General features: G+C 40.1%; 1 protein-coding gene and 1 long non-coding RNA gene across 5 annotated transcripts in view; one reads left to right on the top strand and one right to left on the bottom strand.

Moving 5' to 3' along the window:
• The window catches only part of GRM8 (glutamate metabotropic receptor 8), a 583,772-nt gene that overhangs the window by 67,058 nt on the left and 499,378 nt on the right, over positions 1 to 17,336 (bottom strand). For all 4 annotated transcript variants that reach the window (XM_006266273.4, XM_059725916.1, XM_059725917.1 and 1 more), the window contains one exon: positions 11,279 to 12,214. In XM_006266273.4, coding sequence (XP_006266335.1) covers positions 11,279 to 12,214 — 936 coding nt within the window. The remainder of the gene's footprint in view (positions 1 to 11,278; positions 12,215 to 17,336) is intronic.
• LOC109284212 (uncharacterized) lies at positions 9,036 to 12,413 on the top strand. Its single transcript, XR_002091581.2, has 3 exons — positions 9,036 to 9,161; positions 10,824 to 10,880; positions 12,145 to 12,413. It is a non-coding gene; the product is annotated as an uncharacterized LOC109284212 (long non-coding RNA).

Raw genomic sequence — 17,336 nt, 5'->3', positions numbered from 1 at the left:
AGGGCTGTTCCTACCCTGCTCTGGCCCCTGCAGCAGCCAGGGGGAGCTCCATGCTCCTTCAGGGTGCTAGCCCGGGGACTGGTAGGGGGCATGCAGGCTGGTCCCAATGTGCATGGGGCCAGGAGCTGCCGGCTGCAGCAGCAGCTGTCTTCTGACCCCATGCATATCAGGAGGGGTCCTGGTGTGCATGGAGCTGGGAGACAGCTGCCGCTGCAGAACTCTCCCAGGCCTGTGCACATGGGGACAAGTCCCATGTCCAGTGGGGCTTCCCCACACAGCTGGGAGCTGGCTGGATGCTGTCCTGCTTTAAGGGCAGCCCCCAACAAGGCCCCCGCTGGTAGGAGAAATCCGTTATACTCAAATCTATTGTGCAAGGACCGAGGGAGTTCCCCATCCCCTGTGGCCTCCTGGTGTTGGGGGCTGACCGGGAGCAAATTTGCTCATAGTGTCTACAAATGCGCTACTGCACAGTATCTACTGCACAGTTAGTTTACTATGTGTATTTACAGGTAGTAGCTAACAATTAGACTACACCATAGACTAATTTATTGCACAGTAAATGCTGCACATGTGTAAACAGTAGATGCTGCACATGTGTAAACTTTACTGCACAGTAGATTAGTTTACTGCACAGAAAAGCATCTCATTTAGATATGCCCACTGTGTGCTCCTCTACACCCCATCAGTTCTCATACTGCACAGTGACTTGCACTAGTTCTCTACTGAAAGGCAGAGCCTGCATTTGACTTTCAATCTATTTCTTGATGTAGTCCTAATATAAACTACTTTACTAAGGTAGTAACCTTTTATCTGTTCTTAGGCTGTTTCTTTATGAGATGCTGACTGCACAATCATTATTGTGCAGTCATTTTTGGTACTTATATAAACAGTACTAAATAACTGCACCAACAAATGTCTTTTTCATGGCAATACTGCGCACTAGCCTAATATTACTGTACAGTAGCATCACATCATGGTTGTTACCACACAATTTGACTGTGCAGTAGTATCAGGGTATTGCACAGTCAGCATCTTACATAGACATGGCCTTAGTGCACACAATGAAGCAAGACTTGTAAAGGAACAAGAGAAACTTACTTTTACTAAACTTAAAATGTATTTTTATACTCAAATCCATTGTGCAAGGACATCTTTGTCACATCTTAACCACTGGTGCATAAAATAAATGACAGTGAGGTAGAGAATTGAGGTAGATTATCTGGACCATAGACTGCCATTTCTTTTTATGCAAAACTGTAAGTGACATTGATGGTTGTTCTTCATAGAGAAAAATAGTACGATGCAGAAACACCCATCTCATCTATTATTGTTATACCGGTATATGAGACCAAATAGTGGAAGATTAAATTAACCACTTGAGACTAAATATTGGCCTAGTTCTTGCTGTAAAAACTGCTTGCTGGTCATGTATGTTATTGATGGTCAGTCTATTGATTGTAAATAAATTCTGACAAACTGAGGCTTTTGTGCTTGCACAAAATGTGATCCTGATTCCTGGAAATAAAGCCAATAGTCATAAATATTTTCCAAATACTCTGAATGACCTATTTTCTTACTGAGCTGTTTACAAACTGTTTTCTTTGATTATTCATTAAGCACAGTTTTGAGGAGGGAGGGGCGATTGATCATTTGGCCATTGATGGCACATGGAATATTTCTATTCCTTACCTAGATGCTTGAACTATCAAATAACAAATGGGGATTGTTTAAAATCATAGGTCTCAATCTTAGAAAAGATATGAAGAGAGGTATGGACTATTGAAACAGAATATTTTCTCACTTTTTCTTTAATCTTATTCTTTTTTTAGAACACTATTTCTCTCTTTTTGATGTCTCTAACCAGGGATCCTGGTTTTCTCTGCTTAAAAATGACACATTCTCTAATAATATAAATTATCTGATTAAAACCCTCCAAATCTGCATTTTCCCATGATTAAAATGAGACACATATATATAGGTATCAGCTAAACACAATGTTTTCTTGATATTTAGAATTTTAAAGCAGTTTGGAAGCCTACCAGTTCCTCAATTATTATAATAAAATAAATTTTAAATACCTATAAATTCTGGCATTTGATTTCAGATTTTTTATCACGGAAAACTATAGCTCCCCCTGCCCCCTTGGACACAGGTCCAGCTGTGGCTGCTACCCCCAACCCCTGCTGCTTTGTGGTGCTGAGCACCCCTGATATGATGGTGCCCTGCCCCTGCCCATGCTATTGCCCTTCACTATCAACTATCCCCAGCCAACCCACAGGACCCTGGCCCTGCCAGTGCCCCTCACTCTGACCCACAGCCCCACAGTCCTGTCAGTGCCTCTCACTTCCAACCTACAGCCCCCCGGGGGGCAAGGTGATGCAGTGGGGGAGTCATGTGCCCCCCAAGATTTCTGTGCCTGCAGTAGGGTGTGGGGCTGCAGCCAGGCCGAACCAGGTCTGTGCAGGAGCTGCCTTCATGGCCCAGTGGGAAGAACAAGTACAGGATGGAGCACCGCATCACCGTTGAGAGACACAGCAGTGGTAGCAGCAGCAGTGGTGGTGGCGTGGAGTTGTGTGCCCTGCTGCTGCTAGGTGGGCAGGGACGCCTCAGCTTGAAGGCCATTTAGGTGCTGCACTTCTTTCCCCATACCCAGTCCCCCTCTAGGCCATGAAGAAGGCTCCTCTGGTCCAGCCTTGCAACCTTATGTCCTGCTGTGAGCTCAGAAATCTCAGGGAGCACGTGCCCCCCGTTTCTGTCCCCCTACCACTCTCCATGCTGCCTGGCTGCCACATGCATGTGTGTGTACATGCACATGCATGTGGTGCCCCTGCCTGATCACTCTCTTCCTGCTCCCCCATCTCTTTCTGCTCTCTGCAAGTCTGCAAGGAGAAACCCACTGTTTCCCATGATTTTCTCCTTTAAAGGGGAAAATCCATTAATTTCTCTTTTAAAAGAGAAAATCTATGCTTTTCTCCATTGACAGAGAAAATCCATGTTTTTCCACAGCAAACAGAAAAACTGGAACAGGATTAATTGACATTAAAAAAAAACATTTCATACTAGCAGCTTATGTGCAATTTGAAGATCCTTTAAACATATCTTACTTTTAAAAAGTCAGGCCTATAAAAGGTGCATGTTCATTAGCTGTGTATTTAGTGTCATATTCAGGTTAGTTCCACAGGTTTCTAAACAAGGTTTAGATAGAATTTCGGCACTAAAAGTCTTAGGCAAGGAATGCTTCTGATTGAGACTACTCCAGCAGCCACAAAACACCTTAGACATCTAAGTTTATTCCTGGCCTCCATTTTAGACTGCAAAACTCCCTTGATGCCTACACTTCAGACTTCTGCTCAAAAGTGATCTAATTTTCCATCTAACTTCCACCTAAGCTCTGTGATCCATATCAGCCTTAAGGAGGCACCTACCAGGATCCTAGGTGCTTAACTCTGTGATTTGTATGATCCCCCTGGGCTAGGCATCTATTATTTTACCTAAATGGATGTACCTAAAGGAATAATATGGATCTGGCTCTATGTCTTCAGTACAGGAAGGAAACTACCTGCTTAAACATAGGCATATGTTTAACTATCTTTGCTGAACTGGGACCAAATGAAAATAATACAGAAAATCAAAGGTAGAATTTAAAGAATATTATAGACTCTTGTATGGCTGTGGCTAAGCATCATATCCCCTTGTAAGTTCCTTTTCCACAAGCTGAACATGGCTAGCTCCTTCAGCCTCTCCTCATGTGACTTGCTTTCCAAGCCCTTTATCATCTTTGCTGCTCACCTCTGGGCTCTCTCAAAAAAGACACCTTTTCTCTTTTGCTGCAGAGGGGAGGACACGGACCAGTGGCTTGAAGATACAGCGAAGTTTAGACTGGAAGTCCAGAAACACTTCTTCACTGTTAGAACAACAAGGCAGTAGAGCAGATTGCTTAAGGAAGTTGTGGACTCTGCATCACTGGAGGTGTTCAGGAAGTGGTCAGACAGCCACTGGTCAGGGATGAGCTAGGTGTAGCTATGCCTATGTTCTACTATGGGTATTTTCCAAGCTTCTGGGCTGTGCTGGTCGCCACTCTGTCCCCTTTCTACTATATGTGTCAGGGTGTTTTTAAGCCTTCCTCAAAGGCATTTGGTGTTGACTACAGCCAAGGCTGGGGCCTTTGACTGGGGTTTGTCAGTGCTCCTGCTGGGACCAAAGCTGGAGGTTTCTGGTTAAAGGATTTTTCCCCTCTACTCAGGGTCAGACCAATTGACATATTTGGGGTCAGGAAGGAATTTTACCCCATGGTTAGATCGGTATGAACTGTGGAAGGGTTTTGCCTTGCTCTGTAGCAGGGGGGTGCTTGGGGGGGTGGCCCCCTACCCAGGATCTCTTGAGTATATATCAACAATATTTCTTAGAAGCAGGATGTTGGCTGCCATGGTTCCCTTGCTTTAACTGTGGCAGGCTATGGTTTTAGGTCTGTGTTGTGTCAGGGTTGATGGTAATCTTATGTAGCACTTAGATTGTGGATTGTATAGGATGGTTTGGATACAGATAATCCTGCCTCAGGCAGGGTGTTGGAATAAACAACTTACGGAGGTCCCTTTCCGCTCTACTTCTCTATGATTCTGTATAAATCAGGAGTGGTACTAGTGAGATCTGTGTAGTTCTTCAGCAAGTGAAAAACTGTTCATGAATATGATGAATATCAGACCAACAATTTGCTAACTCTGCATACCATACTGTATCATACTGTATATCAGCACTGTATGTCAGCAGATATTCCAAAAATCATTGGCCTCTAAGTGAATACTTAGGCTGTGCATGACACTGAAGCTAAGGAGTCTAGTAAAATCAATCAGACATCATACACAAGATGAAAGAAATGCTAACTTGATGGATTCCCTTTCTCAAGAGCTTCTTTCTTTATTTGTTGCTATTTGTATATAGCCTGGGCTACCTACAGAGACAAATCTCTGAACACTATCAGAACTGGGGGGGGGACACTTTAATATGAAAAAAAAACCTGTCAGTGCAGTCTGCTTCTTTAACGCAGTTTGAGGTATGTTTTAGGATATTTTATTTTCTTAGTCATTCAAAAATGTTCTATTCAGAATTCATAGCATAAGCACAGCAAAGATAAAGAAAACAAGAAATGACCAACATTTCCAGGCATTTGGGATTGAAGAGGAAATTTACCTACATTACCATACTCAAGATTTTTTCTACCATATCTAGAAAGAAGTGTCTCTCACACTGAAAATTAATAGCTCTTTATGGTAACTACAGCAATAGCATATATGGAAAATGCACATTAGGAAACTATTAGATATATATTTTAGTCTATTGTAATGCCACTTAACAGTGGTAATAAATAGAAGAGCCATACGATGTGACCAGTAAACTCTGCACATCACTAGTTCATGTTGCATCAGCGTGTTTGGTTAATGGACAATACCATAGGAACTGCACGATTAACTGGGAAGTAAGAATATTAATTTATGAGAAGAATCATGCTATCTGTTTACTTCATACTTTTTATTTTGCTTTTACTGAAGCTGTGAAAGGAAAGATCAAAGTTATCAGTGTAGCTTGGATAGAAGCTGAAGCATTTCTATTTCAGTATTGCGACTATTTTATTGCTTTCTTGAAGGAATAATACTTCCAGGTTTTTTGGAGAGCTTTTCTTTTCGAGTCCTCTTTTCTCATAAAAAATGCAGCTTCCTTTTTTTTGCAATATGGAAAACAAGCGTTCACATAATCATTCAAAACAGAACACTGTTCTGTTAATATAATAAATGATAACTTTATTATCTGTTGAATGAACATGATTCATCCACCTGTCAAAACTTATAAAACGAGTAATGCAAGGAAATTAAAGCAGTTCTGTTCCTTGAATAGGGATATACTTTAGACAGCCATCTATCCTCAGCTGACTCTTGTGCAGTCTGCCGTTGTAAGTTTATTTTACCCAGAGGTTCATAAAGCATCTGTTTTAATCATTCAGCCAATTTCACACTTTATTCTATAGAATTCCAACCATCATGACATTTAAGAGATCTCTATTCCAGATGATTCCCATACATTAAGATGTTGCCATACAAATGCATGGTCAAAGGCTATGCTGATGGAATGCTATCTTGTAGAATTTTCATGATTTTCACTCAAGCACCTCAGTGACATTTACTTATATGCTAGGAATATCGTGTTTTATATCTTGGGGCTAGATTTTTCACATTATTCCGTTAAAGCTTTGAAATGCCTTTCACTGCTCCTAGTGGGTTCCCTTTCTTACAGAAAGAGCTGTGGAAGATGACAGCACAATCATAAAGTGACAAAATAATGAAAGAGAAAAGCAGTCAAACAATATGCAGAGTCATTGTCCTTTATTGTTCTCACACTTAGGTTGATGATGGAGATTGCTTATGAACAAACCTACATACATTTCTTGTCTGCCTCTTTGAAGCCGGCTGGCAGCAACTGCCATGAACTGAAAAGCTGCAGAAATAATAATCAGAACAATGGCTTCCTTAGGCATGTATGTGTCTTTTATGTTCTTCTGGTTGAGGTTCAGGATAAGTGACATGTGGAGATATATAAAAAGCACTCGACATAGACCATTGGAGGTTGTCTTTGCTTGTTTTTGAACCTTTGCTTAGTTGCTAAGATATGATCCCCATATTTAAATTTAATTTCTTTCTTAAATACTTCTAAAGCTTCTTATTTTTTATATTTATATACTTCTGGGCTATGTCTGGATTGCAAACCTACTGTGCCAAGCAGTGATGCCCTCAAATCTTCCATGCTGATCCACACACTGTGTCCACAACAGAAACATGATAGCTATACCTGTGCCCTGCTGATAGTGGGGAGGGGGGGCAGCGTGGGGTTGAGCTAATAGATACTGTCATATAGCAGTGTTAACTAGTGTTCCCTCAGCACCAGGCAATGTGTTGTCTATGAGTGTCGCTGCTGAACAAAGTACGTTTGCAGTGTACATATGGCTATGAGTAATCAGAGACGGAAAAGAAAAACATCCAGAGGACCATTAATAAGATTTAACATACATTGGGCCAGAACAGTATGAATCACCCTAACTCTACTGACTTGAATGGAAGCTACACAAATTTCCACCAGCTAAGAAGGTGGCTTAGTAAATTCAAACATGCAAGCCTTTTCTTTTCCTGAATCTCTAATGCCTCTCTCACTTGAGAGTTCAATCTAGAGACTTGTACATTTAGGCTAGGTACATCTGTCTCTAGGGATCCACTCAATTTGTGTAATTTTTTTGTGGAATTGCCCCAACAAATACTTACTAAAAATAAAATGCTGGCTCCCCAATGGGAGCCAGTGGCTGCTGCTGCCCAGGCTTGCAGCCTGCCAAAGAAGGGGAAGCCTCCCGCTTGAAGGGCAGCAGCCAAGGTGGTGGCTGCCCCCGCTTCCCTCTGCCACTGGTTGATGGAGAGGGCTGCCTTTTGTGCGGCCCCACCTCTCTCCACCAATCAGTGGTGTGGGGCAAGTTCTGCTGGGGCCCCTCAGCCAATCAACGGTGGGGGAGCTTGCCATGAAAAGACCCTGAAAATAGCTGCAGGCACTGCAAGCAGTCTGTGATTTTTACTTCCCCTCCACGCACTTAAGTAGATCCCTACCTGTCTCACTTTAAGCAGGTAGAAAGCACTCTAACGTTGTAACATAACAGACATTCACAGCTCTGACAGCGAGCTTTCTGTCAGAGCGCTTTAGTGAATGTCTGTGCCAGATCCCATCAAGGGTTCACTTAGAGCATGACCACCGCCATTCCAGGCAGCATTGCGCAGGACTGCCAAGTCAGGGGCACCAGGGACATTCCCAGGCCCCCATAGAACCTGGCCAAGGGAGGGGGAATGAAGGTTCCTGTCCCTGCAGCCACCCCAGCCCAACAGTGTGCTGCAGCCTGGCCAGGGGGGTTGCAAGGGAAGGAGTCCAGAGTCTCTCTCCCAGCAGCCACACAGGCTGGGTCCACATAGCAGAGAGGCTCCATTTCCCCAGGTTCCTGGCTGCAGCTGGGAAAACAGAGCCTCTCTGCCATGCAGAACCCATCCCCTGCCACCCCAGCATCTGGGCACAAGTCTTGGTTGGGGGCCAGGCTGAGTCCACAGGGCAGAGAGGCTGTATTTCCCCTCCCCACCCATTGAGCGGGTGTGGGGCTGGGGAGAGGGGCACTGCTATCTACTCAGGGGTGGCTGGCTGCTCAGCTACTCCCACAGGCTCCTGGGAGGCATTCAGGAGCTTCCCCAGGCTGCTGGCCACAGCTGTGCAGGCAGGCTCCAAGCTTCCAGCACCAAACAGCACATGTGTTTTCAGTTCTGTCCCAACATAATCTAGAGTTTTCAGTAAAGCAATATACTTACAGCACTTTTGCCACAGGCTTCTTGAACATATGTACTTACCCTAAGACTCCAGATTCAGTGACGTGCTTATTTACACACTTGAAGCTCCAATGCCGTGTTTTATTGATGTCAATGCTTAATTACAGAGGTGATGGATGGAGCCCTAAATTCTGTGCAACAGAATACCCTCTTAAACTTCCCTTCAGCCTTTCTAAAAACTCCTTGGATACTTTCCTACTCTGGGACTGACCTACCAATGGGAGCCTTTCCATTGACATCAATGGACACTGGATCTGTTCTCCTGTTAGTTTAAAAAAGAACACTTCTTAAATTGCCTCATCTCTCTGTTTATCTGCACAAATATCATGGAAATAGATGAACAGTTTATTGAAATGCTTTCACCTAAATGGTAATCTCATTAATTCTTGCAGGTATGCATTCTCTTTCTAAAACACAGGCATCCTGGTCTACTGTTTGTTATAGGTACAAGCAATATATGGGAATATGGAACTACCCCAGAATATTTTCACTATTAGAGAAGCTGAAGCAACAGTTGTTTATTGGAAAGGATTGGATTGTGTCTAGAGATACAGGTGCATTAAAATACCTCCCCCATGGGAATAGATCTAGGGTATAAAGTACACTTGTTAAAGTTTACTACTATCAGCATTTCAAGAATGCAGCCTTTGCTCTTACACAGTACTTTAAGTTTTCTGATTTATAAGTAGATTCTCTCTGAACAAACTTAAGCATTATGGCCTAATAATTTAAAGACTTTAGTATCATCTCCAGACAAGTTCCAAGGTAAATAAGAACCTCAAAATCCACCATTTACTGTCTCCACTCATTTCCTTGATAGACTAAAGCAAGTTTATATAATCTAATTACAATTAAGATATTTTATAATGCATCAGCTTGTTTTACAATTGGCCTTTTAAAAATTCTTATCAACTAAGAAAACTATAAGTAACTTAGTGTCACTATATTTAGGCAATTTCTATACATGTGAGCAATATTTATTACATTTTTATCCCATTTAGATAAATAATTTAACTGTGTGTGTGTGTAAGCTATTGTGATGCCACCCATAAAAATCAAAGTGGAAATATGTTTTTATATATGAAAAAGTAGAAGCACTGGAAAAATAATTATTTGAATTGCAATACCACTGTATTAGCATTTTAATTTGTTTTGTTTTTTTCTTCCTGAACGGCACTGTAGAAATAATAAGAATAACCCATCATTTAAAAAAAAATGCAACAACTAACTACGTTTAGTGCCAACAGCTAGGAGATTTACTTTGTTTATATGTTCACTTTGGGATTCCACATAAAAAGCCAAACAGAGGTGTTTATTATTTTCTTCTTTAGAGGTCAAGAATGAGTCACCCCTTCTTTCAAATAAATGTGAACTTATTCTGTAAATTAAAAGTCACTGTGCAACTGCCAGTAAAGTAGTATTTCTGTTTTCTATTACCCAGAAATACATTTGTTTTGGCACAGATGCCCTCCACCACTAAACTCCACCTGGCATGAGCTGGCACCATTCTCTTCAAATGAAAAGCACTGTATTTCTCTTTTTTTCTGATTTGAACCTACCTGAAAATCAAAATTCAAATCCATGCAGATATTTATCAGCTAAATATGTTTTCCTGTTTCAGTTTAAAGTCCCAGAACTTTTCATCTTTATAGGCTGCTCCATAGATGTGCCACCAGCTTAGTGCTCCATTTTCCATAAATATCTGTAGCAGTTTTCCCCCTGTGGATAAGGTTGTGCAAGCCATGGAAAGTCACAGCTCTTGACTGTGGCAGGCTGAACTATTCAGGAAGTCTGTTTAGCTCTTTATACTGTGTAGGTCTTGTGTTTGTTTGTCTGTCTGTCTGTCTGTCTGTCTGTTTGAGGGTTTGGGGTTTTCTTTGTTTCTGTGTGAATATTTTGTTTTTGCTGGGTTTTTGTTTTGTTTTTTTTTGGTGGGGGAAGCTGCGGGGGCAGAAGAAGGAGAAAGAGAAGGTTTCATATGACCAGCAAGGATCCATGTTTGGGGATCCATGCCTTATTTCTTTGTAATTATATTTTTAGGATTTCTAAATACATTTGGAGATTGATTTGTTTTTATTGCTCTTTCCTAGATGACCTGTCATCATTTTCAGTGTCAGCTAGAAATAAATCCATGTAGATTATATTTATCTCTGTCTTCCAATTAGAATGGAGAGAGGTAGAGTTAAATGTCTGATATGTTGTACATGGTTCCCCCCGACTGATATCAGAAAAGAACCTTGTCAGCCGAACAAGGAAGATGTGATCTTTGAATATCTCATCAAAAGAGCTCATTATCAAAAGCCTAACTCCCTCAATGAGCTGACAGTTAATTAGCTAAGCTTTTGTTAAATGTTTTATATAAAATAAATACTTAATATATTAGTCATTTTCCTTTCTCTTTTTTTCTGTTGCATGTACCACCAACAGGTAAAAGTACTTCCTTTCATTCAGCTGAGACATTCTTCTTCATTATTTTTGACAAATGTAAGTTGATCTTCCTACACTTCAAAATATAACAGTTTGTATCAGATCTCTTGTAGCTGACAACAATTTATTGTATTTAATTCCATGAGGCTGGGGCCTTATGGAAGGATAATAATAAGCATTAGTAGAAACAGCCATTTAAGTTAAATATATGTTCAGAAAATGCCTAGTTATTACGGCTTTTTTAATCCATATGCAAAATCTTGTTACAAACTCAAAGAAATATATATTTTCAATTTATCTTTCCATTGACTTCCAATATTTAACATTCTTGGAGCTTGTGCTCACAGACATTCACAATTGGTTATTTATAAGACTGAGTTAATGTAGTGCTATAAATATAGCAACTAAAAATAAAGACAGGTTAATATTTGATTATCAATATTATCGCAACTTACCTTCTCTGCTGACTGTGCAGTACCAAAAAAGATTGGAATAAAAGCTAACCAAATTATGCAGGTGGTGTACATAGTAAATCCAATGGGTTTTGCTTCATTGAAGGTCTCTGGAACCCCTCTTGTTTTAATAGCATAAACAGTGCATGTGACCATCAAGAGAATACTGTATCCCAGGGAACAAATTAGTGAAAGATCAGAAATGTCACATTTGAGAACTCCCCTGGCATTTTCTGGATCAAGTGTCCTCTGCTCTCCATAATCTACTATGATATGTGGTGGATCAATAGCAAACCAGATGAAGACTCCAATAAGTTGCATGGATATGAGGCTGAAGGTGATCACCAGCTGTGAAGCTGGGCTAATAAACTTTGGAGCAGTGACAGATTTTTTACCTTGTTCAAATATTCTGTGAATTCTGTTTGTTTTGGTGAGCAAGGCAGCATAACTGAAGCACATGCCAAGTCCTAAAAAGATCCGTCGAAATGAGCATACCACGGTATCCGGAGTTGCAATCATTAAAAAAGTGATAGAGTAACAGAGAAAAATCCCAGTCAAGAGCACATAGCTAAGTTCACGTCCAGAGGCCCTGACGATGGGGGTGTCGTTGTAGCGGACAAAAGTCACAATTACGAAGGTGGTTGCAATAATTCCAAGCATAGCTACGAATACAGGCACAATAGCCCAAGGAGAATGCCATTCCAGTTTGATTATGGGAATAAGCTGGCAATCTGTACGGTTGGCATTCGGTCTCTTATTAAAAGGACACAGTTCACAGGTAAACTCATCCACTTGGTATTGGTACCCATCACAGCGCTCACAGTGCCAACAGCACGACACTCCCTTTACTGTTTTCTTTCTTTCTCCAGGTTTACAGGGAAGGCTGCAGAGAGATGCTGGATGAATGTGTTCTTTATTGGCCCACTGCATGTCTTCTACCTGTAGGTATAAAAAATTAATGAGCCTTCCATTTTTCTCCATTTATAATATCCTAATCCTGGCCATAGGTTTGTCATAAATCACTATGTGCTGACAGTAGAAATGCAGTTTACCATAATAAGAAACCTGTTTCTTTCCCTTATATTGACTTTATGAAAGTGTTAAATGATTGTACCCAATAAATCTTTCAAGCCATGGACTTGATGAGTGTCATTAGTTTCTATTTACCTCTTTACTGCTGACCAAATTGACATCTGTAAAAAGATTTATTGACTCCAGGCTAGTTTAAAAGCAAAAGACCTGCATGCACAACTTCAGTAGCTAATCACATGCAAATATACATACCAACAGTTCTCAAACATTTAATTAGGAAATAAGATTATGTGGGTTTGGAATTAATTTCTGGTGCAATAAAAACACAGATTAAAATCCTCATGCATCAATTCTGACAGAGCAAAAACGACAAGGGAAAGGATCCTCTTCTGTTAAGATATAACGCCATGTCTTCCAAGAACCTGAATGTTTGTATTTTTCTGCCTTTCAAGATTTATTTGAAATGCATATTTTCCTTCTAGAAATAACTAAGTATGTATATTCACTACATTATGATTAATAATGTAAAGAGACATCTCCTTAATTGTGAATGTTCAAGTATGTTTAAAGGTTTAAATAATGGTTTATGCAAACAGGGAAGACTTTTTCTTATGGTCCATATATTGATCTCTTAACAATGAAACATTAACACATCAAGATATTTCACTCATTTGCTTTTCCCTCATCCCATAAAAATGAATATAAATAGAAAAATATAGAGATCTACCAAGATTCCTACTTAACTTCAGCACTCAGTCACTTTGACCCAGTTCCATCCACCTCTACTTGTACTGAGTAGTGCCATACTCTAATTAGTATGCCACTGACTTAAATAGAGCTGTTTACAGTACAAGTCTCAGAATCCAGCCCTTTGTGTTGTGCCGCATCCGCGCCCCTTCTTCCTTGTACATGTTCTTTATTATACTCTGAGTTGTGAAGGACAGAGGACTTATCTTTATCTGTACTTGCCTGTAAAGTGGCACATTTGAGGGATTTACAAGTTAGATTTGCAAATACAAAAAACAATAATTGTGGGTCCTGGGTGTTTTTGGTTTCCTCCAATAGAAAACAAAATGGCACAGCATGACAAAGAGGATAATTTTAGTCTGAACACTAAGTTTTCCCAGCAATGTTTCTTCAAATTTAAAAGAGGGGAATATAGTGTATAACAGCTGTTTCCAAGCTCACGCTGGTTCCTCAGAGTAACTGGGTTCCCAACACACTACCATGTGAGGTTTTCAAAATAGGGAATCATGGAGTTAAGCCACTTTTCTCCACTTCTCAGTAATATGATGACTTTCCAATTCATTTCTTTTCTGTAACACAGGAGAGCAAATCCAGTGTAATAATGAGTCAAACACACTCATACAACCAGTTTTCTAATAAGAAGATGGATGATGTTGACAGTATATGAAATTATGTGTTGCATAGGTTATATTATGTGATCCACAGGGATAAGACTATATTATGAATTCAGAAATGGATCCTTTCCTTTGTCTTTTTTCTCCCTGTTAGATTTGATGCCTGGACACGATGCAGAATCCACCATAGTCAATGCATATCAATGATTTTAATGGGTTTGGGTTTGTTAGCCATTTTAGTCTGAAGTCAGTCAGAAAGTAGGACAGATATGCACCTTTAAAGCCTAAATAAATAAGATATATATAGGCAGAACAAGCTTTAATGGGTTTGAACAAAACCTTGAGTCTACAGATCCTATTTAGGTAAATCCCCCATTTTAGTAGTAGGTTTCACAAGATACTTTTTGGAAAACTAGAGTATTGTTTAAAATAGTTTTGAAGATCAGTCTTCATAAGCTATAAGAAAATTCATGTTGCATACAGTAGCCTTCATGTAGCCTGAAAATACTTGAGGCTTTCAGAAAATATTCATGTATATTATGGCTTTCCTTGTGCTATAACAGCTCTGGTGCTACCTGACTCATTTGCTAGAATAAAAGAAAAAATGTTATAAATTCTGAGTGATAACTAAAGGATAAGAAATATCACTTCAATATCTCACAGAGCAGCTGTGAAGGCAAATACATTAAAGCTTGTGAGATACTTAGCTATATGTTCCCCTTTACCATAATAAGTATTTTGACAGATTGCTAGATTGACAGATACAGCATTCAGGTACTATGTTTCTTTTGTTGAGATGAGCAGTGATTACCATTTCCTTTTAATCTACAGCTATGTATTCTTTCACAAAATTTTATCCAGCCATTCCCACTGCTCTTACAGTAAAAGGTATCAGAACCCTACCAGCTGGTAAATACATTAGAATGTCTCACAGGTTATGTGTTCCAGTGGCAACAATGATAATAAATTCCCAACTCAAGAAAGTCATCAATAATGATTCATATTATAGCTTTCATTCCTGTGAATCTGACAAGCAAACTATGCAACACATAATTCATACACTGGCAACATAATGTTCTGAAAGGACTCACTGAGTGAGCAAACTTGGTTTTTTGCCCTAAAAAGAAAAAAAAAAGTAAAATAAATTAAATTGCTGTAGGCTGTTAAGACTGAAATTATCTTAAACAGAATAATTTTTCAAGGCTCAAACATTTTATATTAAAATAAGAAATACTGAATATTTACAGTTTGGGGAGGGGGGGGTGCTTTATAATGCTGTATCTCCCATTCTCATCTTATCTATCCCCAATTATCTGGAGTGACTTTTTTAGACTAATGTAATAAAGTTCAGAACTCCAAGCAGCCCCATATTTAAGAGCAAGATGCCAGAAATTGTGTGTGTATGTATGTATTATGGTATTTTCATTGCATTATTCTACCTAAGAAGAAAGAAGTAGTAGCTCTCCAGCAATCAATGATAGTGGTCAGGGCCTCTAAATCCAAGCATCTCTTGTAACCCTATGGAGTCTTTTTTACTTTAAACAACCCAGGCCCTGTAACCCAGTGGTTCTTAACCTTTTGCATCTTACGTTCCACCAACCTTTTTGTCAAAAAAAAGCCCTGGTCCCACCATGATAAAAACAAAACCCCACTGTTTGAGATATCCATTTATTCATTTATTTGAAGTGCAAACAACTTTGATTTTTTCAATTGGGCAATGAGTTGAAGCCCCACCTAAACAACCTTCGCGTCTAACTGGTTGAGAAACACTACTCAAGGCCATAAAGTGTCATACCTTCTATAGGAGCAACAATTTTGCAGATTTCCCTGCTGGTTCTTTTGCCCTAACCTTCCTGCCTCTATATTTGAGTGGTGCAGATCGCAAAAAACATATCAGATGAGACAGATACATAGTTATCAAATATTTTAGAAATAGTTTAGATAAGTAGAAGGAAACTAATTCTGACAGGCTCAGCATAACTTTTCTTGGTTATTTCTTGCAGGTCTAGGGAGGGGTACAATGGTACAGAAAGCAGCTAGTCCTCCAGCTTTCTCCCACACCTGCAGAATTTGTCCCCACTCTGCTCATGTATCCTCAAAGACTGCTAGAAACCATTCACGGTCCTCTCCAGTGGGTACTCAAGAATGTGAGCACTATTTATCTTTATCAGCAAGATTTGCTAGAGCAGGCATGTCAAAGATATGGTCCATGGACCAGATTTGGCCCCCAGAGCCACATCATCTGGCTAGCGGGGCTGCCCATGGGGCTGAGAGTTTGCCACAGTTCCCAAAGCCATCAGCATACAGTGCTTGTCCCAACTTACGGCTTTCTGGGCCTGTGCTCCAGATCTAGCCATGAGGTAGGAAATGTAGTAGTAAGCAGTGACAGAATTAATTTATGTGGCTCCAGGAGCTACTGCAATTAATGCTGACACCACCAAATTCCCAGGTGCTGCCAAATTTCCAGCCAGATGAGTTTAACATCCTTGTACCAGAGGGTCAAGACTATACACAGAATGGAGGCAAAAATTTACTGCACAAAAATAAGAGACTGAAAAGTCATGTGGCTTTAGATCATCTAGTTTATCCATGGGTACCAATTACCTGAAGTACTCTATGCACTTTGTGCATTTTTTAATATTATTTTATATGATATAAATGTAATAATGTAACCCAGAACATTTCACAGTGATCAAAGTCTTTTACAACACAATCAAAAACTTTCAGTTGGAAAGGGAATATAAAAATGGCTTTGGCTTCTCTAACCTCTGCAGGAGATTCATGTATTTCAAGTTTTATTTCTGGTCTTGAATTAATAGCATTGTTGGCATCTTGTCCTGAATGTAACACTAAACCAATTAATTATAGCAAAAGTTATTAGGATACAAAAAATGAGTGTGAATATCTATGAAAAGACTTTCAGAAATGTGCATTTGAAACCATGTTCCCAAACTCCAAACTGAAGTACCCCAATAAATAGTTGAAATTTTCAGAAGTGCTCAAAACCCATAATTTTCACAGAATCAAAGAGAGCTGCTGAGTGTTCAGACCCTTTGAGAAGCAAGCCATTTATGTGTGTTTGTAAATATGGATTAGGGATCAATTTTCCACAAGTGCCTAAGGGAATTCATGTAATTGAATTAATTAATTTAAATGGGAACCATGTATCTTATCTGCTTAGGGCTTCTAAAAATTCCACTAAGCCACCATACATATATTTAGTCACCATTGGCCCATTCTAGATGCTCATTTACTTGTGCAAAGGGAATTCTGATTTTTTCCTTTTTTTTGGCAAATCTGAAAAGTGGCATATTCTGCCAAGCTGCATGTTCCCAGTCTTCACATTAGGGCTGTGCAAAGCTCGGATGAGATTTGGCCCAATTTGGCGGCCGAATCTCCGAATCTGAATCGAATCGGAAGACCAATAAAAAGGTCCAAATCTATTCATGAAAGATTCGGAGATTCAGCGATTCAGGCAGTCCCCGCTCATCACTGCAAGGAACTGGACCCAGGTTCCGTACTGATAAGTAGGAGGTTGTGGGGGGGACTGAAGGAGGGGGGAGGGGACCATGGGGAGACCTCCACCAGGCCCCATCCCCTGCCTACTCCCCCAGCCACCTGAGCACACCCAACCCCCGCTTGCTCTCTCAGCCACATCTATGGCTGCC

This window comes from Alligator mississippiensis, chromosome 4, assembly GCF_030867095.1.
Source record: "Alligator mississippiensis isolate rAllMis1 chromosome 4, rAllMis1, whole genome shotgun sequence".
Lineage (NCBI taxonomy): Eukaryota > Metazoa > Chordata > Crocodylia > Alligatoridae > Alligator > Alligator mississippiensis.
Note: the sequence above shows the minus strand (reverse complement) of the source record. Positions and strands in the feature narration are given on the sequence as shown.